The sequence below is a fragment of the Eulemur rufifrons genome, chromosome 21 (genome assembly GCF_041146395.1).
Source record: "Eulemur rufifrons isolate Redbay chromosome 21, OSU_ERuf_1, whole genome shotgun sequence".
In the NCBI taxonomy this organism is placed as follows: Eukaryota; Metazoa; Chordata; class Mammalia; order Primates; family Lemuridae; genus Eulemur; species Eulemur rufifrons.
In genome coordinates, this window is record NC_091003.1 from 3,825,376 (window position 1) to 3,851,878 (window position 26,503).

Here is a 26,503-nt window from a genome sequence, read left to right on the forward strand (position 1 = left end):
TCCTTTATACACCGTCGTATGGATGTTTGCTTTTGTTTGTCCCAGGGATGAAGTGCAAAAGTAGGGTCATTTGCTGGGCCATCGGATGCTCCCATTTAAAATTTTAAGAGTTCCTACCATTGCCGCCCACCCAAAGTAGAAACGTGGACCTACACAACGGAAGGAAGAACAGAACCAGGAAGGGATGGGGCCGCAGGCACTGGCTGCCCCTGGAAGAACAGCACGGCCAGAGACCGTGCGTGTTGGACGGGTGTAAAATTCAAGACCAAGGAGCCACCCTGATTGCACAGAGCAGCAGGGTGCTGAGAGGTTGGGGCTGATGAGCTATGACGAGGTTGAGGCAGTGACAGCAGGGCAGCTGGTGTAGCCACAGCCCACATGCCCTTCCTCGCTGTGCAGCAGGCTGGCAGCGGAGCCACTGTGCCCCCTGCCTGCTCCCGTCCGCCTGCCCACCTGTCAGGTTGACTCTGATAATTCAGCAGGGCCTCGAGAAAGCATAGAGTTGGGAAAGGTTTAACTGCCATGTGTCTGTGTGTGTACGTGAGTATGTATATTTCTGTCTCATTTCCCACAAGCAAAATCCAAGTGCGAGTCAGTTTCCCTTCGTGACTTCCAAGTCCCGGTGAGGTCTTCCTCCTGTTTTATTTTGCTTGCTTCTTGATCCCTGCTACCTATTCCCATCCTCCTCCCAACCTACTTGTTACATTTGAATTGTTTATGTTTGTTTTGTATTTATTTAAAAATAATTTTTTTAGAGATGAGGGAGGAGGTCTCACTATGCTGCCCAGGCTGGACTCAAACTCCTGGGCTCAAGCAACCCTCCTGCCTTGGCCTCCCAAGTAGCTGGGATTACAGACAGGCACGTGCCACCGCGCCAGGCTGAATCTTTTTCTTTTTACATGCGTTCTCACAAAATGATTATTTTAATCACAAGCATTGAATTTACTCAAACGGATGGTTTTCTTACTCATTCTGATGTCTACTTTCTCACTCCGCTCTGTTGTCACTACTGATGGCTGCGTCGTCCTGCCACCTGGCCCCTCCCCTCACCTGCCTGCTCTCCCAGGGGTGGGTCCCCTCCAGATACCATCACAATGGCTGGCCTCAAACCGTCCCCTTGTGGACCTGTGTGAGGCTTTGCTCTCTGCAATATGTGACATATATACACACACCCAGGAGCAGTACTCCTGGTCATAAGTGTATTTAACTGGACTGTACTCCTGTTGCATTTATCCTAAGTACTTGCTAAGGAAAGGATTTTTAGCACCCAAGAAAGCACCGGTTCAGGGTTGGGTGGAGGGGTGTACATCAATTGCATTTCTCTGTTAGTGTCATCCCATTTAGCAATTAAAAATACAGGACACATGGTTAAATTTCAGGTTCAGATAACTCATGTGGAATATACTAAAAGAGTGCTGGGGATTTTTTTAAATCTGAAATTCAAATTTAACTGGGCATCCTGTGTTTTATCTGGCAACCCTACCGCCAACCAAACACTTAAATTCAAGGTTTTGTGACTCTTCTCATCATAGAATTACTGTTACATGTCAAAATTGGGGGAACTCTTTACAAAAGAGAAAGAGAAAAAGGTAGGGGAAAAAAATTGGGGAAACCCCATAAATCTTTGGCTAGAAGTGATGAAATATATTTAAAAAGTCTGTACAACAAAATTACAGTAAACATTTATTAAGTTGTAATTTTCACAATATTGTAATTCTGTTCTGAGATCTACAAATATCTCCACATAACACCAAAGCCAGTGATTTAATAAATAAGAGGAATGTATATATTGCTTTGCAAAAAAAAAAAAAAGAAAAAGAAAATAAGCCTGATACATTTATGTCTATATAAAATATCTGTAGAATCAGCTTCCCAAGGCTCATGAACTAAAGTGCACACACACGCCATATACACACATACACCATTATATTCAAATCAAATGAATTTGTATTAAGTGTCAAATTAAATGCTATACAAAATTTATAACCAGAGACACAAAGAATGAATTGAATCATGAATACACTGTTGAGAATGGGTACCACACCTCACAAATACGATTTCCAGGGAAGAAGAGGGAAATAACTGCTTTGCTGGATTTTAAGTGTGCGCTGATAATCACCATCACCAACACAGGAAATCAGTTGAATTACATGGTATTCAGAGATTTAACACACATGCGGATATTAAGTTGACACTACAATAAAACCTTTAAATTTGCAAAGAGACATTAGGACGTATGGTCATAATACCATTAGCTGCCACAGGTTTTCAGCAGATGATGCAAATGACAATCAAATTTTTTATGCCACCACAAGAGAAAAACTAGTACTGCTGCATCTCCTACATAGCGAGGAAGAGCAAAACACAGAAGAATTCAATATGCTGAATAAAGTTTGTTTATACCAGATACTATACATCACATTGATGGTCATCCAATACGCATTTAAGGGTACTGCAGTAGATCCTGCAAAATATATATAATTCTATTATTCACAATTGAGGAGCAAAAGTCCAGCTATTCACATGGCCATAAATAAAATTTTTGCAGGTGATATAGCATTAAGAAAAAAAAAGTTGCGAGTCGGGCGGTTGACACCTTAGCAGCCTTAGGAATTCTTTGTAACACCAGTTGGTCTAAAACTACCCACTGGTTTCTTTATGAAAGGGGGAAAAAAACACCAGTTGGATGGCAAGAGCTGGCTTTTTGGTTAAGTCAGCCAATTCGAAACCCATCAGGGAGAAGTTATCAGGTGTCAACCAGTAAGGCAGATGTCATTTATCAAAAACATCTTAGAAAGTAGCAGGGATGACAGAAATGAAGCAATTCAGGGTGTCCACTAGTGACAAGTTGTATTAACAATGTCTAGGTTCCGTGTTGGCCACCTGACACCTGTTATTCTTTAACCACTCCGCATGGCTGCCGAATCCCAGGGCCAGATGGGCAACCAGAGGTGTTTATATCTTCCCTGCAAGGCAGCCCTTTAGGCGTGCAAAAGTCACATTATAACCTTCCCAACTACCGACCCCAACCTGCATGTTCTTACTGAGTACCCAACAGGGGATGGCCCCACTTGGGTACTTCCTACCGCCGTGGTCCGAACGACACTGCCCCAGTTCCCTGATGTCTCTGCTTCCTGACCCCTGTGTGAGACAGGCTTTCCGTGGCCAGCGTGGCCTGCCGTGCTTGTATTAAACGCCTTTCCATTGCGTTCACCTCCCCTTTATGAATTACGAGCCAGGCTCGAGGGCCTGCTTTCAAGGAATTCTGCTGCTGTGCTGTTACCAGAAATGATGTGGGGGCCAAAAACTGAAGCAAAAGGAACCAAAAGGCAGGCAGTGCCGACTGGTCCCGGAGAGTCTGCTCAGGGAAGGCTCACCCGCCACAAAAGCATCTTTGTCGAGGAAGAGGTCCCGGAACATCAAACCTAACACATCCACACAAACCCAGCACTGAGACATGGTTGGTCCTTTTTCTTTTCTAGATAATTCTCTGTTCTCAGTAAAGCAAGTGTTTCTTGTGATATTGAAGCACTGGGAAATTAACACTGATTAAATTTAAGATATTAAAAACAACTGAGTCTTAATTATAACAGAGCCACCGTTTTCATCAGAATGTTTTCATACCACATTCTGTGAAGTGCTACACTAGTACACTCTACATCCCTGAAGATATAAAAAAGTTTTCTCTTCAAGGTATGAGATATGGTACAAAAATACATTTTTCCACATACAAAAGAGAAAAACAAAGATGGGGGAGGGGCTGAATACCCTAAAAGCTTTCATGGAATGGAGAAAGAGAAATCTCAACTATTTGGAGTTAAGAATATGCCCAAACCAAAGTGAAATTTATGCATTAAAAAAACAAGACTTTTTCAAACCTGGCATCTAGGATTTCTATCAGAATTTCAAATAATGTTCTGCCCTGAAGCGACGCTCAGTAACTAACTGCAGCTTCTTTCATTAAAAATGAAGACATCTTCCACCTGAGTGTTATCAAACTACAAAACTGGCTTCAGAGCCTACACTTAGCCAAACTGGAAAAAAAAATGGTGCATATTTTCCTGACAGCAATCTTCCACGGATGTGTAAGGTCCAAATCCACCAGCACCCAGATTACACGTACCTCCCTCCACTTTCAAGTTAAAATGATCATCCTACGTAGATCTCAACAGAACACAGTGCCCTTCGTGTTCCAGGGATGAGGGTGCGAGGAGGCATGGCGTGGACACTCGACCCAGCCCAGTGACAGTTTAAGACAACCCTCGGGCATCCTATGATGACCACAAACAACAGGGGAGCCAAGGCAAAGGCCGCAGTCACCGACTTTGTGCACAGGACGCCACTCTCCCCCTGGCCAACAAAAGCAAAGCTGTTTTCGTACCTGAACATGGGACAGCCAAATGCACAAAAGGAAAGAGGACAATGAGGACCTCCCCAAGGTATCTATACCATGCACTGAAACAGATTCATCTGCAAGCATCGAAATGAAAAAACTGGAATGGTTCCGATCCAGAAATCATGTGTTCCAAATGCCCATGGATAAAGTAAATCCGAGGGAACAGGTATGTGTTTCAGAAAGTGAATTGAATCCAGGAGAGTTTGGGTCCCATTATTTGCACCTTAAGAAGTTTCCTAAATATCCTCAGAAACATCTGTATCTGCTTTCCAGACACCTGCAACCAAAAATGAACTTCACAGAAACTCCACACAAGACTTGGTAAACAGCTAAGTTGTCCCCAAACTGAGACCTGGACCATCAGGTCCTGGTTCCAGCACATCTGGCTGGGGTCTCTAGAGATAGCCTCAGTCCCCAGCAGCCTTCAAAGCTACATCCCGCAAGCGAAGGACTTCCCTTCCTAACGGGCTCCCAGCAAAGGGCGTTTCCACCAGCCCCGGCCCAGGCCCACCCTTTGTGTAGCACCCTCTGCCCCGAGAAACCACCAAAAATGAGGACGCAACAGATTTCAGACAAAAAGCCCCTAACACATGTGTTGTAAAAACTTCAGGGAAAACAATTCAGATCTTTTCCAAGGCGTGTGTATTGCTGCTGCTTGTTGCTGAGAAGGCATCATAAGCAGCAACAGACTTGAAAATGTTATTAGCCACTGTTTGTTTTCCTTCAAAGGTCCTGAGTCCACCAGAAACAAAGTGAAACAAAAACAAAAACCAAAGGTACAGCTTTTGTATCCAGGCCTACCTGGCAGACAGCGACACTGGGACATGAAATAGATTCTTGAGTGATCTTCAGTGCTTACTTGGGTAGACATTTCTTTGCCCTTTCTTACATTTTCCTTTTCGAAATGTTGAGGTTAAAATACATCAAAGTACAGAAGGAGGAAAAAAATCTCAGTTCTTCTAGAAATAATGATTTCTCCATTTAGAAATGTGGCCGATGGGGGCTTGGCGGGATCACCAGGATACAAAGGAGGCTGGGTTTCGTCTCTAGCCCAGCTGTCCACATCGAGAAGTGACAACATTCATTAGGTCAACATCAACCAAAACTAACATAAAATAAAGCTCACAGTTTTGGAACATGAAAATAACGCACACGGACGTCATCCACCGATTCCTAAGCTGCAAAAACAAACGCTTGCATTTAAACTTTTCTAAAATGTCAAATTAGCATATTCTCCCCCTCCATGTAAAGTTTTAATAAACTCGACTCAATCTGCCTTTATTAAAAAACCTTACAAAAGATGTATTTCAATGCTTGAAAAAATTAACTTTATGTTCTATGCACAGATAAATTTTCTCTCACTGTACAGCTAAATACGGTTATATCCTTTGTTTAAAAAATATTTTTTCCACTAATGACACTGTGCGTCGTTCTACACGAACGATCTTTTTGATTTTTCTTGGAACATTAGTCCTAAGAGCTGACGGGCGGCTGGAAACACCCTCACAAAGCGCCACCTTCTTGCTCAGTCATGTTTATTAAGATCGTTTGGGGTTTGGTGGTTTGTTTTTGTGTTTCCTCTTCCTTTTCTGTCTTCCGAGCGAGCTCGCTGGTGGAAGTGGCGCCCGCCGGCTGGCCGCCAGTCACTTGTCCTTGGAGCGGTCGAGGCCCTCGAGCACCCTGTTGAGGCGGATGTTGAGCAGTCTGACCTGGTTCTCCAGGTGTTCCAGCTTCTCCTCCACGCTGGGGTTGCTGGGGGAGCTGCGCCAGTAGAAGCCCATGGGCCCCGTCATGAAGTAGACGGCCACCACGAAGCACAGGGGCAGCACGGCGTTCTCCGGCTCGCCCTCGTACTTGTGCAGGATGTACACGCAGGACATGGAAAACAGGATGACCCGCACAATCCAGAAGAAGCGGCCGAACACCACGTGCAGGACGCTGAAGGTGAAGCCCAGAGTCAGAGACAAGAGCCAGTAGGCCAGGAGGACGACGCCGACCAGCAGGAGGGCGCGGGCCGGGCTGCTGGCCACCGAGGCTGGGCTGAAATACTGGGACAGGTTGGAGACTGCAGGACAGAAAAGAGGAACAGGGCTGGTTACACGGGAGTCGGGGGGCTCTCGACAAGGGGGAGTTGGGGAGCTCCGCTCACTGGCTGGGCTCACAAGGCCTTTGCAACAACCCAAGGAACTAAAGTAAGTTACTACCTCAATATGCATGCCAAGCTCTGTGAGAAGACACAGGACACCCCTTTAAGACAGCCTGCCACATCGTGAGTTTAAAGCACCTCTCACAGTGGGGCAGAGCCTGCAAATTGTCCTTCAATTTCCATAGTAATAAATGCTCAATTTCAGGCTGCGGATACAACTACCTAAGGTAAAGGCATTTCTCTGCCTCCCTTGCAGCTACATAACTAAGTTCTGGCCGAGGAGAGATAATTTGCAATAACTTCAGGGAGTTATCCCCAAAAGCAGTAGGAAGGAATGTGCCCTTTACCTCCTCTTCTGCCTGCTGGAATGTGGATGCAATGACGGAAGCTGGAGCAGCCACATTGGGCCATGAGGACAGAGAAGTCTCCCATGGACAGCATTAAATGGAAGGTGCTTCAGCCCAGAACACAACGTCCATCAGAACCATCTCACCCGCCTACCTCCCTCCCTGTGAGCTTTCACATAAGATGGAAATAATAAGCACTCATCTGGTGTAAGCCACTGTTATTGGATCCCTGTTACAGCCAAACCTAATCCTAACTGCTACGCACATGGTGTTCTATCTAAATAAGGGAGTGAAATGGAGGAGTAGCATCTTCTGTGTGCCCAGCTTAAGGAAATTTCAAACAGAAAAGCTGAAATAACAGTGAATATTCCTATCAAAACCACCTGGGTTTAACCATGACTAAATTTGCCATATTTTGCTTTGTCTCCTATTTACATATTTTTTTGGGTTTGAACCATTTGAAAGACACACATCATATTTCATCATGCTTCTTGTTAAGAATAAAGACATTATTCACCTCAAAACCATATGACTATCGTCACACCTAAGAATATCAACAATTCCATGATACCATTCCAATTTCCCAGCTATCTAGGAATATAGCTGTTTCCTTCCCAGCTCACCCAGGACCCGGTGAGGGTCCACGTACTGCACGTGCCCTGGCTTTAGTCTCCTTTAATCGAGAAGACTTCCATGACACTGACATTTTGAGGTCTAGTTTTTCCCAGACTAGTTTTCTTACAGAAGGTCCCACATTCTGGAATTGTTTCCAAATGGTATTGTTTAACAAGTTTAAGGAGAGTTAAATCCTAAGTGCATTTAATTTATACAAGCAGTTCTCAAACTTGAGTGTGTACTGGAATCTTTTGCAGAGTTTGAGAAAACGGGTCGCTGGGTGCCACCCCCAGGATGCCTGATTGAGCAGATTCTGGGTGGGCCCAAGAATCTGCATCTCTTACAAGTTGGTGGGTGACGCTGCCGCTGCTGACAGGAGGATCATACTCTGAGATCCGCTGGCGTAGGCACCATTAACACTAGGCATTAGGGCAAAGAGAGGGGAGTGGGCTGAAGTGCAACACGATGACCTGGACCCAGACCAAGGCTGAGACAGGAAGACTTGAACCTGGGACTCCCCCAGTCTGCAAACGCATCTACAGCATGAGCATTTCACAGCCCCCACAATGATCAGATGGTCTTGCACAGCTGGCCACCGTGTCTGGGGCCCAACCTCGTAAACAGTGGCCTTCCTCGGGACTGGAGGCCTGGGGCCACCAGGACTCCCTGAAAGCCAGGGTCCCATGCCAGTCTCCTCCTACACGGTGCCCCCCTTCCTAAGGTGTCGTGAGCATTTTGACTAAACGTGATCTTGACTTTGAAGCTGACTTTCACACCTAACCCTGGCAGACGGGAGACTAAACCAGCGTTTCCCAAACCTTTTGGTCTCAGGATCCTATTTACACTCTAGTATTGAAGACCCCCTAGAGCTTTTATGTGGGATCTACCTATTGATGTTTGCCGTAGAAGAAAGTAATTTTTAATTAGTTAATAATTTTTAAACATTGCTACTATTAATTCATTTTCAAATAACAGTGAACCCATTATAGGTACTATGGTCTGAATGTCCCCCCAAAATTCATACGTTGAAATTCTCACCAGTGAAGTGATGGTGTAAGAGGTGAAGCCTTTGGGAGGTGATTAGTTCATGAGGGTGGTGCCCTCAGGAATGGGATTAGTGCCCTTATCCAAGAGGCCCTAGGGAGCTGCCTTGTCCCCGTCACTGTGCGAGGACACAGCAAGAAGCTTCATCTATGAGGAAAGGGCCCTCACGAGACACTGAACCTGCCAGTGCCTTGATCTCGGCTTCGAGCCGGAAGTCTGGGTCAGTGTGTCCACAGGGTGGGTTCCTTCTGCGGCTGCGAAGGGGGAATCTGTTCCAGGCCTCCCCTGGCTTCTGGTGGTTGCTGGCAATCCTTGGTGTCCCCAGCTTGTAGAATCATCACTCCAAACTCTGCCTGTCTTCAGGTGGCCTTCTCCCCGTGTGTGTGTGTGTCCAAATTTCTCCTTCTTATAAGAGCACCAGTCATTGGATTTGAGACCCACCTACTCCAGCACGACCTCCTCTTAATTAATCAAATCTCTACTGACGCTGTCTCCAAATAAGGTCACATTCTGAGGTACTGGAGGTTAGGACTTCCACATAGGAATGTCGGGGAGACCCAGTTCAACTCATGTGTTTTGTTGGCAGCCCCATTTCTCAGCTCGGGCTGGGTTTAGGTCACTGCAGACCTGTAAAGTCCCCATGGGTGCAGATGGAGAAGCCAGCTCTGGGTACAGCCGGCCAGACGGCCCTCAGCATGGAAAAATCAAGAACAAGTGGGTCCCAGAACTGCACAATGACTGGGAGCAGGGCCCCATCATAAACCACCACGTGTCTATCGAGTGTTGACTGTGGGCCAGGTGCTATCTGAGCCCTCTGCACACGTTATCCCCCAGCCCCCAGGACATGCCAGTGAGGCAGACAGCAAGCCCCACACAAGGACTCCTTGCCCAGGGTCCCACTGCTGGGACAGGCCAGGGCTGAGATTTGCATGCAGAGGGTCTGGTTTCCAGAGCCACCCGGTCCCTGTACAGACACGTCACTGCGGGAGGACTATTTTCCACTGCGGGAGGACTACTTTCCACGTTCTGTTGGAAGTGGCCTTGGAGGCATCAGAGGAAGTGAGCACCTTGATGTGAGACTTCAGTCCAGCCTCCTGACTCCTGGACAAGTGCTCTGTTTCCCAGAACAGACTTTTGTGCCGGCAGAGATAGAGCATGCATGAAGGCTGTGCTGCCCATTGTGTGCTGAGCACTTGAAACGTGACAAGTCCCAATCGAGTGTGCGCTCAGTGTCAATACAGACTGGATTTCAGAGGCCCAAGTGCCCAAAAAAATGTAAAACACTTCAATAACAAGTTTCATATTGATTACAACTGGAGATGATAATATTTTCAATATATTTGGTTAACTAAAATATCTTATTAAAATTAATTTTACCGGTTTCTTTTTACATTTTTAATGCGGATACTAGCAAATTTAATATTACCTATGCGTTCCATTTCCACTGGATCGCTCTGTGCCAAGCTTAGAGTCTGCATTTTAACTGGCACCCTAAAAAGCTCTGAACAAGAAAATTAGAGGATTGTGCCCACAGAAACCTTTTGCACCAGAATATCCCACTTTGGTATATGGTTTCCTATAAAGCACTTCGCACACTCAAACTTCCAGGCATAAGACTCCAATTCCAAAGGCCTTCGGATGCTTTGATGCTTATGCATCAAATAAAACAGGAAAAGCACGACACGGAAGCGAGTGAGTTGTATGACACCTCCGGAATGTGCCAGCTGCTCTCATCCTGAACTCGAGCGGTTCCGCAGCGGGATGGCTCTATTCCGGTCTCCCGTGGCTGGGAGGCTGTTCCCACTCTGCAGCATTCACTCCAAGCTGCACGCAATTTCCCGCAATCAGGTTTGCTTCTCCAGGGTTCGCTGGGCAGGGACGGAAACAAGCCACGCAGGGCTGGGTGTGGACGCCAGGCAGGATTGCACCCGACTGCCGTATCTGGGGGATGCTTGACTCAGCCAAGTCCCAGGAGGGGCCGTCAGTGGCCCCGGGGGACTGCGGGCTGCACAGCAGCGTCTGCAATGGCCACGCTGCTGCCTGGGGCTCTTTGTGCCTAAGCACCAAGGTGCCCTGGGCGGGTCTGAGGCCCCTTAAAGGTTGAACTCAATGAATCAAGGCTGGAGACGGTTCTGGGTGGCTCGGAGAGGTGACAACGGGCACGAACCAGTGTGCCCCACTGTGGCCAGAGGCTCAGCCTCAAGCCCCATCTCCCACCTGCAAAATGGGAGTGTCAAGGACCAATGGGAGATTCCGAGAGATTCCTCATGGAACAGGGTTCTATCCGTTTCCTGTGGCTGCCGTAACGAACCACACAGTGGGTGGCTTTCAGCAGAAATTCATCCTCTTCTGGAGTTCTGGAGGCCAGAAGTCTAAACTCAAGGCGTGAGCAGGGCTGTGCACCTCTGAAAGTTCTAGGGAGAATCCTTCCCGCCTCTTCGAGCTCCTGGGGGCTGCGCCCCTCCAATGTGTGTCTCTGTCTTCATGTGGCTGTCTTTGTGCCACATGTTTCTTAGTGTCTCTGTGTCCAAATTTTCCACCTCTTATAAGGACAGTCACTAGATTTAGGGCCCACCCTACTCTGGGATGATCTCATTTAACTTGATCACATCTGCAGACCCTATTCCCAAACAAGGGCTCATTAATGGGTCCCAGAGTTAGGACCTGAATTCATCTTATTGGGGGGCCCAGTTCAACCCATACGACTCACTGAGCAGCGGGACCCCAGCCCCCACTCTCAGTAACAAAGGGCCTCTTTGTGCCCGGCACAGAGCCAGGGCCCTCGTGCTGCCTGGAGAAGACAGTGTGGCTTAGCACACCTGCTTTCCTGCTGCGAGTCTAGGATTCTGGACATTATCGGGCAGAGGGTGCCTATGTGACCGGCCCCCAATAAAAACGCTGAACCCTGAGTCTCGAATGGGCTTCCCTGGTACACAGCATTTCACGTGGGCTGTCACGACTTGTTGCTGGAGGAATGAAGCGTGTCGTATGTGACTCCACGGGAAGAGGACTCCGCACACTCGAGCCTGGTCTGCCCTGGACTTGGCCCCAGGTGCCTTCTCCCTTTGCTGATGCTGCCTCGTGTCCTCTCACTGTGACAAACCACACCTGTGAGCAGGACCCCATGCTGCATCCTGCGAGTGCTCCTAGTGAGCCTGGAGGTGGCCCTGGGGACCCTGACACAGGCGGCTACTGCAGACTTCCTGGCGGGAGAGGTGGCAGCCTGGACCCGGTCAGCGCCCTGCTGGGGGATTTACTCTGGACGGGCGCAAGTGGAGAGAGCGGCCTCAACCCTGAGGATGGAAGGGGAGCAGCGGGGCGGGGCTGCTGGGAGACTCCTGCTTACCTGGCGCACAGTGGGGTGTGCTAGAGAAAACCGAAAGGCGTTTTCATCCTGACAGTGTGGGAAGCCACCAAAGAATTTAAGGCTGTAAGGGACAAGATCACCTCTGGGCATAAAAACTGGCACACCACAGGCACTCTGCCCAGGTTAGCTCCCGTCACCCCCACATGGAACATCTAAGGCCTCGTCACCGCCCCACACATGGACAGGTAGGGGCAGGGCAGAGCCGCCTGGGAAGGAGGGCACAGAGGTGGGGGCAGCACAGGCCCGGACCGGGGGGCTCCGCTCAGTTCCCAGGGCTGCTGCCAGCTCACCAGTCTCACTGCCTTTGCCTCAACATTCACCAAGACCAATATCATGCGCCCCCCAGATGTGTGGAAAGAGCAGCACTGGTGCCCCACCAATGCTCTCTTCCTGGCTGGAAATGTGTGACCAGCCCTGCACCATGAAACTGCACTGCGCTTCTCCCCAGCCGACAAACCCAGGGGCCTGCTCCCCTGGCGATTCTCACTGAGCGCGATGGGTGTGGTCGGCCAACCGGCTCGTGCAGCAGCCACTGCACAACTCCAGGACTGCAGAAGCTGGAGAGCTAAGAAGTACATTACCCGGACTCCCTTGCAGCTAGAGACTGGACAGAAATTAGGTTCTGCCCTCTAGTGGTTCCCCTGACCCGGGAACTTTGAAGAGTGAGGGAAATGGGGCTGCCTTCTGGCTACAACTGACACGCATGGTTCCAGAAACAGCAGGTGTCCCTGCAGCCGTGTGCAAAGCCTAGTCACTGAGGCAGTGGCAGTAGCTTCCTGGTCCTCAAGTAACTGCTACGGTTGTGTGACCTTGAACTCAACAGTGCCAACAGCAACAACCCTGGCAGGCCGGTTGGGCAGTGTCTGGGGCCACACATCTCTCCTTTAGTCCTTCTGATGATTCTGTGAGTGCCTCATTCTCCACGAAGGCCCGTTCTGCCTACATAACTGGTTTCTTTCATGGATCCCAATAAACCAGAGCGCTAACCTCTGGTCCATGTGGTCTGCCTAGGGGCAGAGAAGTTGGCACTGCCCACTTGCACCATATCCTAAAGAGCATCTGCTCAGAAGATAACAGGATGTAAAGTCAATATGTAAACAGATAGACAGACAGACAGATCTGGGAAATCTCCACTTTGAAGAGCCACTTATACATGCAGCTATTAAAATAAATAATGTTCATTCACGTCCTCACTGCCCTGCCCCCAACACCTTCTCAGATACCTCCCACCATGGGTGGTTCCACACTCTGAGAACCAATGGAATAAAACAGCACCTTACACGAATGCCACCCCCACACCTACCGTCAACTCCAAGAACATCCAAGAGCTCCGTCCACACTTTCCACAGCGTCTCCACGAACATATCCACTCCCAGCACGAACCTCTCGGTCAGCCTGGTCAAGAACTGCAGAAATAAGAAAACAGTCACTCACCACCGAATCAGCCAGCACGCCACTGCCCTCCTCAACGAGTTGAGCAGTGAACCGTGAGCTCACGGGTTTATACCTGAACAGGGAAGAGATATCAAGCTGACCATGAATGCCACGCGAGTGGTGCACTAGCCCAGGGGACCAGCCTGAGCTCGGCACTGACGGACGGCGGTCCCACAGCGTGGCGACAGTGGGTGAAACACACCCTCCCTTACACAGGCCGGGCACCACATCTGCGGGAGCTGGGACTGACTCTGCAAGGCCACTTCACTCCACCTGCCATTTCTCCTGCTGTCTTTCGGTCCCCTCTTTGGTCAGGAGCTCTCCTCTCCTCTGCCTGGTTTCTCGTTTTTAAAGAGTGGGGGTTTCTGCCCCCCACCCAGCCCCCTGGAGGTTTGGGTCACACCAGAGGGCAGCTGTGAAGTGTGAGAACACGATTCTCAAACTCAAGCAGGCCAGGGTCTCCCAGGAAGCTGGTCATGACAGAGCCCCGTGCTCTACCCAACTTTAGGACCCTGGGCTGAGTCTTTCTCCAGGTGATTCTGGAGAACCACAGGGCTCGGGAGAGATGAGGTGCAGCCTCAGTTTATCTTAGTCTTTTAAGTAAGTGATATTTTCTGTATATAGTACAAAACTCAACACTACAAACAGATGTTCAGTGAAGAGTAAGCCTTCCGTCTCACTGCCCGGCAACCTGGAGGCACCACCATCACCACTCACCTGTGAGTCCTTCCTTAGCTACGCCAGGGCAACAATGGCATTTTTTGCCCCACAAATGGCAGCATATGTGTACAGTTATAGTTTTTCTCACGCAACACTCTATCTGGGCAATCACTCAAACTCAAGCCATACAGAGATGGAAAATTCTTTTTAGAAGACGGTACACCTGCAGCCAATCCCCTACTCATGGACACCTAGGTTGTTTCCAACCTTTGCTATCAGAGACGGTGCTGCAACAAACCAAGTACACGTGCCATTGGCTCACATGTGGAGGACAAATGTCTCAAGGCAAATTGGCTACAGCATTTTAAATTGGATGTCCTAGCTGGATGTTCCTCCAGGACAGATGAGACAGGAAGAGCAGGGTTGAATCAGCGACCAGGAGAGCAGAGGACGCCAGTAACCTCTGAGCTAGCACCATGGCTGAGAAAGCACAAGCCACGTGGCTGATCACCTGGGTCCAAACCCCAGCTCTGCCTCTTACTAGCCAGGTGGCCACGGGCATCTGATACATATTTGTAAGCCATCTGGGGCTTCGGGGCTTTAGCTGACAAATGGGATAACAGTACCTACCTCATCTGTGGCTATCAGGAACATAACCTGGGATAGTCGAGTGACAAGCTTTGAGCAAATGGTAAATGTTCAAAACTCCTATCCCTGTCCAATATTCTAACAGAAGCATTGATCCCAACATGTCCTACCATGATGTCGACCTTTTAGCTTTAAGAAATTACACAGGTGCAAGCACTCAAGAAATCTGTACCTCCAAACACCACGTGGACAACTGATGAATGGATAAACAAAAGTTGCCCTGTTTTTACAAGAGGACATTATTTGGCCATAAAAAGGAAAGAAGCAGTGATTTACGCAACAACACAGATGAACCTTGAACACATCACGCTGAATGAAAGAAGCCAGACACCGAAGACCACGTACTGATGAAATGTCCAGGACAGCAAACCCTCAGAGACAGAACTAGGGGATGCCGGGGGCTGGGAGGTAGGGGGGGGTGAGAGCTAAAAGGCACAGGATCTCTTTCCCGAGGTGATGGAAATGTCTTAAAATTGTGGTGATGCTTACACATACCTGCGGATACACTAAAAACAACGGAACTGCACACTTTAAATGGGTGAATTGTATGGTATGTGAATTACTGATATACCTCAATGAAGCTATCATCTAAAAAAAGGAAGGGTTTACATTTTTGTAAAAGAACCAAAAACCAAAAAAAGACCACGTGGAGAATGCCAGGAGGAAGCACATGCGTCAGAGAGAAGAGGGGGGTGACCACCCCTCTCTCTGGTAGGGGCAGGTGGGCAGGGGGATCCGGGAGAACGAGACAGGCACGACGCCAGCCTGAATCAGAACCACACCGTGAGGAGAGGGGCTTCCAGAAACGCTGCCTTGGAGTATCCCCAGTCAGCGGTTCTCAGAGTGTGTGTCAGACATGCAGACTCCTGGCCTCACCCCAGACCCATTGCTGCATCAGACACTCCGGGGCTGGATAGCAAAGTATACAATTCGGTGGTTTTAGAATATTCATAGGGTGTGTAATCATCACCACAATCTAATTCTGGAACATTTCCATTGCCCCAAAAGAACCCTGGCACCCATGAGCAGTCTCTGGCTGCTCCCTCCCCTCCCTGGGCCCCCACCAATCTGCTTCCTGTCTCTGTGGCTTTGCCCACTCTGGATGTTTCATGTCAAAGGAACCCTACGATACGCGGCCTTTCGTGTCTGGCAGTTTTCACTCCAAAGAACGTTTTCATCCGTGTCACAGCACAAATCAGCACTTCCTTCCTTTTTATCGCCACACAGCACTCCATTTTATGGACATACCACATTTTCTCTATCCTGCTATGATTCTTTAAAGTATGTGTGACTTGTAAGTGTTTGTCAATGTGTAGCGATTTTTATACTGCGTTCAAAGCAAGGAAAAAAGAAAGGCTTTGTCAGGAAAGGAGAGCAGCCCCTTAAATGGCACCAACTGCCCTAGAAGCGAGTGCAGAACCGGTTATTTTGGGAGGAAGAGACACCACTGCCCATGCTGTTGAACCGCTCCGTTTGCTCAGCTGCAAAATGGGACTAAGAGAGGATTCAGCACTGGAACCTGTAAAGACCCAGCACACGGCAGGTGCCCGACGCAGCTGAGGCTGTCAGATTCTTGAGGGGCAGGGCGGAACCCCCGGGAACTTCCCGCAAAGAGACAGAGGGGACCCCCTGGGCAAACCCAGCAATCACCTCCCACGGAACACAAGTCTCCAAGCAGGTGCTCTGAAACCTGCCGTACCTGAGAAACCGGCGCACTGGAGCAGCTCCCGGCATTGCCAGGAAGACAGGTCCAGGCCCGAGGTTCTTTCTCACGGTGCAAGGGACAGCCCCACCCCTCCACCCACTCTCACCGTTCCCCGTGGGGCTGGCCCTGCGTGCTGTGGCCGCTGTCCTGGCTGCGTGACACCCTGACCCACTTTGTGTGGATGGAGACATGGGCCCTAAGAACCACATGGCCTGAGCTGAGCCCCCCCAAATTCTTACATTCAAGCCCCAGCCCCCAGCACCTCAGAACATCATTGTATTTGGGGACACGGTCTTTACAGAAATGATTAAGTTAAAATGAGGTCACAATTTTTCTGCAAATCTAAAACTGTTCTGGAAAAGAAAAATTTATTTTTGAAAAAAGAGACTTAAAAGCCATATCAATTCAATGTAATGTGCAGACTTTGTTCGGATCCCAATTCAGACAGAGATTTTGTAAAAAGAGTCAGGAAAATCAGCAAATGGACTTGAGTTCGATTATCAAGGAATTGCTATGAGCTGTGGCGATAGTATTGTGATTTTGATGTTTATAAAGCTCGTATTTGTTAAAGATGCAGAATGAAATATTCAAGGGTGAACTAGTATGTCTTGGATTAGCTTGAAAACACCCTAACAGGCTAAAAAAAATGTTAATGAGGGAACAGAAGTAACCAGAATGGCAGAAAGTCGATACATGGAAGGCCTGGGGGAGGAATACAGGGGTTGGCTCTACTCTTCTCCCTACCTTTGTGTGTGTTGGGCGATTTTCAGAATAGAACGTTAGAAGTGGGGTCAGATGAGCAAACGCTGGAGGGCTGTGGCTTTAGAGGAACAAGATCACCCAGGCCCGGGATTTCATCAGCTCTCCTCTTGCAGCGGCAAGGCCAGGACACCTAACACCAGGGTTTTGGGTGACAGCGGCCTTCCCGCATCCTAATCTCTCCTGACCCTCATCACCTGCAGGCACATGCAGACTGGCCCTAAGGCAAATCAGGCCATAAGGGCAAAGGCGTCTTGGTGAGCAAGCCAGAGAGGGGGCGAGAGATTCTGCAATTCAGAGGTTTTGCAAGCATCCGAAGAGCACGCAGAAATTCAAGGGTCAGATGAACAGAAAATGCTGGAATAGAGGAACAGATCATGTATGAATCACAAATGGGAGGGTCTGCCCAGCCTCGACCCAGTAATGGAACTCACCATCAACCAATGGGGCAAACGGTGGGACGAACGGACACCACATGCCCCAGACTGTGCCGGCACAGCAAGGATGCAGGACCACCCCCACCCGGTAGAATCCTTGCCATGACGCTTTCCCCAGAGTCTAACCCCGAGGAAGCAATCAGATAATACACATGACAGGACGTTTCAAAAGACCAGTCTGTCAAAACCACAGTGATACCACTCGCCTCCACCAGGACAGCTGGAACCCACAACAGCGAGTGTTGACGAGGATGTGCAGGCACCAGAGCCCTCCTGGCCGCCGGTGGGAAGGTAAAGTGGGCATCTGCCTTGGAAAACGGTCTGGTGGTTCCTCGAAATGTCAAACAAAAAGTACCCATAGGACCGAGCAATTTGCACTCCTAGGTATATGCCCCAAAATACTGAAAACACACACCCGCACCGAAATCTGTGCGTGGATGTTCACAGCAGCATTATTCACAATGGACAAAAGTGGCAACAGCCCAAATGTCCGTCAACTGGTAATTGGATCAATAAAAAGACACAAAAAGGAAGTTCTGATACATGCTCCAACACGGATAAACCGTGAAGACATGGTGCTGAGCCAATGAGGCCAGTCACGAAGGACCACACTGTACGATTCCATTTATATGAAATACCTGGAAGAGGCAAATCCAGAGACAGAAAATAGATTAGTGGCTGCCTAGGGCTGAAGGTGGGGGCCGAGGGAAAACGGGGAATGACTGCTAATGGGTACAGGGTTTCTTTTTGGGGTGATGAAAATATTCTAAAATTGACTGTGGTGACAGTTGTACAACACTGTGAATTTTCAATGAATGAATCGTATGGTATCTGAATTATAGCTCAAGAAAGCTTTTACTAAGGGAAAAAAAAAGATGATGGGTCTGAGACTCTTCAAAAACGTCAATGTCATGAATGCCCCCTTTCCCCCCAAAAGTGAGGGAACTCTGATAGACTAAAGAGGCACGAACACCAAATGCAACGCGCAATCCTTGATTGGGGGTTGGGATTTTTAAAAAAGCTGTAGAGGAAATTTGAATATGGATTATCTTTTACAAAATATTGTACTAAATTTAAGTTGCTTGGGTGGGACAATGGCATTGTGGTTCTGTAGGAGAAAGTATTAAGGTGTCTGCAACTAATTTTCAAATGGTTTGGCCAAAAAGAAAAGTATGCATCAAGTTTGGGGAAAAAAGTGAACAACTGGTAAATCTAGGTGAGGAGTTTACAGCTGTCCTTTGTTTTATTCTTTCAACTTTTTGGTACTTTGAAAATCTTCAAAATAAAAAGAGGAAACATTACCTTAATTGTGGTGAGAACCTGTGGTTCTCACAGGTGTACACACATGTTGAAATATATCAACTTGTACACTTTCAATATGCGCTGTCTGTTCAGGTGTAGCTCTGTTGAGCTGTAGGTGTGTTGAGGTGTAACATAATATACTGACATTACACCTCAATAAAGCTGTTAAAATGTTGGTGGGAAAAAAGGACTGGAAAGTGTCAAAGTTATTTTGCTTAAAATACTTTTCTTGCAAACAGCAAAAACTGCAAGTGTCTTTAAATAAAAAACAAAAAACCCAAAAGCTCAACACAATGGGAAAAAAAAAACCAAACAGAAAAAACAAAAGGCAGTTCCCAGAAAAGAAAATACCAACGGATTCTGAATAAATGAAAAGACCATCCGTCTCATATGCAATAAAACCAAAAAGTTCAATGGCCCACTGCGTTGGAGAGGGTTTGGGCACCAGCCCTCATGCATGTTCGGGGGGGCGTGGAAACTGGTATCGCCCTCTGGAGGCGTGTTTAGTAACGTCTCTCAATGTTAACCGTGTACATGGAGCCGGAACTACGTGTAAAGGGCACAAGCAAAGTGAATTTATGTCTTAGACATAAGCAGAGTGGTGACCTTGGGGGGTTAGTGACCCTGGGGCTTAGTGACCATGTGGGCCCACAAAGGGACTTCTGGGGGCTAGAACAGTCCATTTCTAGATCTGCATTGGGGTGTGTGCTTGGTGTGTGACAATTCATTATGCTGTAGACTGAGACACGCAAAAGTGCACCAATCACATTTCAATTAAAAATTTTAAAAATGCACAGACCCTTTGACTCAGCTACTTCATTTCTAACAATGTACAGATGAACCTGTCTATGTACACGCAAAATAATACGTATAGAAAGACCTTCCCCGCGGTCCCATTCGGAGAGGCAAAAGACAGGAGCAATTGTCAAGCATCAGGGGTGGGTTCCATTATGGTACATCCTTGCAACAATTTCCCCTTTGCAGCCCTTCGCAAAGAAGGAAGCAAAGCTTTAGGTACTGATAAGGTCTGCTCTCCAAAATGTATCCATTAAAAAAAAGGAAAGTGCAAAATAAACAAACATACCAACAACAGGGGGCAGGATCTATATGTTTATATGTTTATATATGTTCAAAATATGTGGCTGCTTCTGGGAAGGGGGCTGGGAGAGGGGGTCGGGGTGGAAGCAGATTTACTTTTTTAAGCTCCTGAACTATTTGAAATTGTATTCCATGCAACTATGACCAAGGGGCAAGGGAAAAAACACACCAGTTTCTCAGCTTGGTGTTCGGACGTTCCCACCAGGTCGGTCCAACTGTATTTTTTCCCTGAGCTCCCAAGATCCAGACAAGACTGCAAATGTAGCCACCTGTGGGCCTTGCCCAGCATCCCAGCCCCACAACTCATCTTCCCAGATCCGACTCTCGCCCTTTGCACCATACCCCTGCCCCGACTACTCCAGGCAGGACACTTAGACCCTGCCTCTTCCTCCTCAGTCTTCTTCCTTTTGGCATTTTTCCATGCCTTTCTGGCATCATGGTCCAGTGTGTTCATTCAAACCCCAGGTCCTGCATGTTGGGCTGTCTCTGTCTCTCTCCCTCACTTACGCTGCCGCAGCCAGACACCGACCGTCTCTCTAGCCCTGGCGCACACCAAGCCCATTCCCACTCCAGGGCCTGAGCGCTGGCAGTTCCCTCTGCCTGGAATGCCCTTCCCCGGCTGGCTCCTTCTCAGGCAGGGCCAGCCCCCTCCACTGGCCACTCTATTCCAGTTACTTTCAACTCTGCAGAGGTTGAGCGTGGACGCTGCCCGCTCTCCACCACTGATGAGCTGACCTGTGGGCAAGAGATGCCACCTTTCTGTGTCTCCAATTCCTCATCTGCAAAACAGGGTGACAATGACAGAGCCACTCTTACAGCAGCGCCAGCCACATGCTGCACTGACACAAAAATTGCCCAGATATTGTTACTTCCTTCATGGCACTATCGTTCCAAAATAATCTTGTTTTACCTACTTTCCACTTATTTACGACCTGTCCCCTCACTGAAAGCTCCCAGAGAGGGATCAATTGCTGTGCCTTGTACATACAGCAGGTGCTTAATATTTTTTTTTAATTGTGGTCACATACACATCACATAACATTGACCATTTTAAAGTCTACAAACCAGTGGCAGTAAGGACATTCACAGGGTTGTGCAACCACCATCACTATCTAGTTCCCAACTTTTTCATCACCCCAAAAGGAAACCCCCCATCAGTTAAGCAGTAAGACCCCACTACCCCCCCCCCCGCTCCACCCCCCGCCAGCCGCTGGCAACACCGGTCTGTGCCCGTGGATCTTCCTGTTCTGGACATTTCATACCCTGCAAATGGGATCCTATAACACACGGCCTTTCGTGTCTGGCTTTTTTCGTCTTTTCCAAGGTTCATCCGTGTTGCGGCATGTTTCAGTACTTCATTCCTTTTCATGGCTGAGTCATATTCCATTATCCAGACAGGGCACATTGTGTTTATCCCTTCATCAGCTGATAGGATAGACACCTGGGATATTTCCACTTTTTGGCTATTATAAAAAGGGCTGCTATGAACACTCATGTATAAGTTGCTTTATAATTTTTAAATGAATGAATGAGTCTATCACCCTCCTAGCAGCCAAATCCCTTTCGTATATAAGTCTTCTACCATTTACTAAATGCTTATTCAGTGCCTGGGATTGTACCAACCCGTCCCCTTCAACTCTCCCCTTTATCTCCTCTGCACAGATGGGACACAGGGAGGTAAAGCAACTGGCCCGAGGTCACAGAGCGAGTGGGAAGCTGAGCTGGGATTCAAACCCATGTCTGTTGGACAGCAGGCCCCATGCTCCAAATAGGAAGGTCACGGGTTTGTTTCATACAAGTCCCAGATTAGAATATGGGGTGTTTTTTCTAAAATACCATCAAACTTCACAACCCACAAAGCAGGTCTGGCTCAAATTAGTAAACCCAGGCACGCTGAAAACTACACTTGCTAGCAGACCCAGTTTTCCTTCAATTAAAATTAACAAAACAAGATCCTCAAGCCGGGCTGGTCTGAGCTACACTCAACAGAAAGTAAAATAAGTCAGGTCAACCTCATTCCAGATGCTGCACCGACTGGGGCAACAGGGATGGGCCGTGAGGCTGGAAAACCCATGAGAAGTACGCATGTGGGATCCAAACCCACTCTGCCCGGGTTCAAATCCCGGCTCCGCCACTCAGTCCGAACTGAAGCCAGGCATCACCCCACTCTGTAAATTGAACAGTGCCTACCTCTCAGGGGTATTCTAAGGATCAAATGAGTTTTATCTATAAAAGCACTTAGCACATGTCAAGCAAATAACAGAAGTTAGTAGTTATCATCCCTGTTGAACGCACAAACTCTGGGTTTACCCCAGAAAGAGCTGTGACACCCAGATTCTTTCTTACTGACACCAACCCAGAGGTAAAAACCCTTAAACATCCATTTCACATTCATTGACCTTCGATTGTCCCAGGGAACCACCATCAGCTGAGACTTGGGGTTCCTTGTGCTTACCTGCATGAAAAAGGCAGACTTCTTTTTGCTCTAAAACAAATGATTTCTGGCTTCAAACGGCTCAGGCACGGCAGCAAGAAGAAAGTGCACACGGACTCTCTTCCCGCACACCCCTATGCTCAGGCAGACTCAAGGGCAGCCTTTTAGCATCCAGGTGTTCAGCCTGCTCCCTTCTCCCTCCTTGGCCACCTACAGAGACCCACACCTTGGCAAAAAGCATCCACACACCCGTAGGAGAGCGTGGTCAGAAGTTAACAGTTTTTCTAACAAATTAACCTGCCTTTCATTTCATGCAGTAGGAATAACCAACCAATCTAATTTGGGTTCTTTTTCCCTTTGAGGCAGAGTCTGGCTCTGTTGCCTGGGCTAGGGTGTAGTGGCGTCGTCATAGCTCACTGAGGCTCAAACTTCTGGGCTCAAGCGATCCTCCTGCCTCAGCCTCCCAAGTAGCTGGGACTACAGGCATGTGTCACCACGCCCAGCTAATTTTTTAATTTGTAGTAGAGATGGGGTCTAGCTCTTGCTCAGGCTGGTCTCAAACTCCTGAGCTCAAGTGATTCTCCCACCTCGGCCTCCCAGAGTGCTAGGATTACAGGTGTGAGCCACAGAGCCTGGCCCTAATTTGGGTTTTAATGTTCTTTTTTTCTCTTTCCACCTCAAAGACCAGAAAACTTTTTTTTTTTTTAACCCTGTAGATCCTTCAGCATGGCTAAGCAAAGTTGATTTGTACCCTGGCCAGAAAATAACAGCAGCAGCAGACACTAATTTTTTAGCTATGATTCTGGGCCAGGAAGGTACCAACTATTCATAATTACGACCTCGTAATGAAGGCAGTTATTATTACTATCCCCATTTAACAGATAAAGAAACTGAGGGCCCAAAAAAGTGAAGCCACTTGCCTAAAGCCATCCAGCTTGTAAATGGTAGATAAACGGTAGAGCCCCAGGTTGAACCCAAGCTTCTCTGTACCCCAAAACCCCAGGGCTAGCAGCCAGCGAAGAAATTAACAGGAGGAACAGCAAGGGAACCGCATTACCACGTGCAACTGCCCCCATTAATTAACTTCCGCTTTCTCTTCTTGGGGACTTTGGCCCAGAATGACGCACCTATCTCACCCAGCTCCAGAGAAGAAGCGGGAGAAGCAGGAATCGGGAAAAACTCCCAGCGCTCCTCCTAAGGCTCAACACCATTCCCTGGGGGCTGCAGGTTCCTAGACTGTCCCCAAACAAAAGGCTCCCAGTGAAAGGCCCCGCACACAGTAGGTGTTCGGGTTGCCAAACCAATAGAGCGGACCGCATGGCGCCCTTTCTTCTCTTGTAAAGTGAAACAAGCCTGAATATCTTCCAAGCAGCAGGAGGAGGGCCTAAGGGGCTGGGGGAAGTGGGTCGGGGAGCGAGGCCAGGACAAATCCGGGGGTGCTGGGGACAGCGCAGCAGCGTGGCACAGGGACCGCGTCGCCGGGCAGGACGCCCCCGGACAGCGGGCAGGGTGCCTGGCTCACAGTCGGTGCCCATTCAGACGTGGTGAATGAATGAATGAGAGGCACGGCGGGCGTCAGCGCAGCCTGGAGAGGCTCGGGCCGCGCCGCCCGCGGGGCCAAGGTCCAAGGAGAAGCGCGGCGCGCAGGAGAGGCCCCCTCCCCCGGCCCGCGCCCCGGCTTCGCGCGCCCGACCAGGGCCGGCCGCCCCGAGGCCGCGCTCAGCCCAGGCCGGTCCCCAGCGCCAGGTGTGCGGCGGCCGGGGCAAGGTGACCGCGGGCCCGGTGCCCACCTTCTGAGCGGCGCGCACGTTGTCCTCGCCGAACAGGCTGCTGACGCTCTGCGAGAAGGTGTTGACCGTGCGGCGGTAGCTGTTCTTCTCGGTGCCGCCGCGGCCCCGCGCCCCCTGCGCGCCCGGGGCCAGCAGCCCGAGCAGCAGCAGCAGCAGCAGCGGCGGCAGGAGCCCGGCCCGAGCCCGGGCCCCCGGCGAGAAGCGTGCGCCCATGCTCGGCCGGCGGGGTGCGGGGTCGCGGTACGGGGAGAGGGCCGCGCGCAGGGCCGCCGCGGGCTCCGGCGAGGACAGCGTTGGCGCGCTCGAGGGCCGCGCGCCGCGCCTCTGCCCGCCGCTGCCGCCGCCGCTGCGCCACCTGCCCCGCCCCGCGCGCAAAGGCGCGACGGCCCTGCCCACGCCGCGCCCCGCCCCCCGCGCCGGGACCCGCCACCCACCCGGGCCGGAGCGCGGGGCGGGCTTGAGGTCGCTGCGTCCCGCCCCCGGCCTCCCGGAAGCCTGCCCTAACCTGGTGGGGCTTTTCATCGTGTTTTAAAAAAACGATTTTTATTTTTAACTTTACTGTGCAAAGCAGCCCATGTCTACAAAACTTGGAGCAGCCTCAACAAGGATAGTGATTGCAACTGATTGGAAAACATGAAATATACATGTGTGTGATATGCATATATATATATATATACATAATCTTCCTGAATTTATTATAAGGGGACCCAAAAATTGGCCACCGTGGGCATCAGCTTGTTCATTCTGAAAATTTTAAATAATGAAGGAACTGTATTTCAGAGCCACAGAAGGGCAGGGAAAGTTCCTTATGGAAAAGTCTAGCTAAAACGTGAGTAAGGTCAGTAGAAAGTCATCTGCACTCCTTAATGAAATGATGGATTCCGGAGACGATCATCAAAGGAGACTAAACCCAAGAAGGGGAACTTGCAGACGCAGGGCCACGTTGGGAACACTGGGTCCCGCCAATCGGTCTCGGTGTCAGGAAGCGCCAGCGCCACCTACGACAGGGTGTCGCCGAGACGCGCTGAGCTTGAACCTCCTCTGGCCTCTACTTCAAACCAACAGTTTACAGGAAATGTGGGGCACGGAGGAAAAGTTAGAAGCAGGCAAAAGCAATGAGCCCACGCCAGAGTGTAGGGCATTCTGCAGGACAAACGACCCGGTTTCTTCAGTAAATAAACGACGGAACAGGTGAAAGAGGGGGATTATTGGTTTTAAAGACTGAAGAGCCATAAAAACCAAATGCAATGCAGAACCTTGTTTCGTTCTGAATCAAACAAAACAAGTCTAACCGGACTTAATTTTTGCCAGTCCAAGCGTGAAAAAATGTATCTGATTTTTGAAGTTACATCTGGATTCCTGGTTGAGGTTTTCTTATATTTTATTGGCCATTTGATTTACTCCACTGTGGATTGCCTGTTCATATCTTTTGAACATTTTTTTTCTTGTGTTGTTTCTCTTTTTTTAAGAGTAAACTTTTTTATTGATGTGTAACAAAACATAGAGAAATATGCACAACTCATAGGTGACTCTTTATGAAATTTCACAAACAGAACACAAAAGGTAACCAGCACCCAGAACAAGAAATGGAACATTATTGGCTCCCCCAAAGACTCCCTGTGTCACCTCCCATTCACTATGTCCCTTCCAAATTTAGGATTCATTTTGCTTGTGTTTGAATTTTATGTAAATGAAATCACACAGTAGGACTCCTTTGTGGTTGGCTTCTTTTGTTCAACTTTATATTCATGAGATCCACTCTGCACTGTTGTGTACTTGCCTTTTTTCTTGATTTATAGGACATTCTTTATATCTTCTACAAGGTAATCCTTTGGTATATAATATTTTAGAAGAAAATATAGGAGAATATACTACTACCTACTTAATAGTTTTTAAATGGACATACTTTTTTGTTTTTTGTTTTTTTTTTGAGACGGGCTTTCACTCTGTCACCCAGGTTGGAGTGCAATGGACAGATCTTAACTCACTGTAACCTTGAACTCCTAGGCTCAAATGACCTCTAGTCTGAGCCTCCCAAAGTGCTGGGCTTACAGGGCTGTGCCACCCCAACCAAATGGACACCCTTTCATATACTTAAATAGTCATATTTAAGAAGAAACTTTAGATCAGTATCATCCTAAGCAGCAAAATCCATGAAAACACAGGTTTGATATGCTAATTATACTTTTAAAAAATTTACTGAAATTAATATACAACTTTAAAAAATGTTTACTTATATGCTACCTAAATCTTGTCCTGCACCACCTAAGTTTGTGTTTTGTTTTTTGTTTGTTATTTTCTTTGCAGAGAAGAGGAACTTA

The 26,503-nt window shown here is 48.5% G+C and overlaps 1 protein-coding gene across 1 annotated transcript; it reads right to left on the reverse strand.

Moving 5' to 3' along the window:
* Positions 1 to 2,023: 2,023 nt before the first annotated feature.
* Positions 2,024 to 24,508, reverse strand: BRI3BP (BRI3 binding protein). Its single transcript, XM_069497329.1, has 3 exons — positions 24,183 to 24,508; positions 13,219 to 13,321; positions 2,024 to 6,461 (listed from the first exon to the last, which is right to left on the reverse strand). Exons 1-3 carry the CDS (start codon positions 24,393 to 24,395, stop codon positions 6,040 to 6,042), a joined length of 738 nt encoding a protein of 245 aa, XP_069353430.1. The 5' UTR covers positions 24,396 to 24,508; the 3' UTR covers positions 2,024 to 6,039.
* Positions 24,509 to 26,503: the final 1,995 nt, after the last annotated feature.

Coding starts and splice junctions, on each gene's coding strand:
- BRI3BP (XM_069497329.1), bottom strand. CDS start 24,395: ATGGGCGCACGCTTCTCGCCGGGGGCCCGGGCTCGGGCCGGGCTCCTG. Junction 13,322..24,182: donor ACGTGCGCGCCGCTCAGAAG/GTGGGCACCGGG, acceptor TTATTTCTGCAG/TTCTTGACCAGGCTGACCGA. Junction 6,462..13,218: donor GGATGTTCTTGGAGTTGACG/GTAGGTGTGGGG, acceptor TCTGTCCTGCAG/TCTCCAACCTGTCCCAGTAT.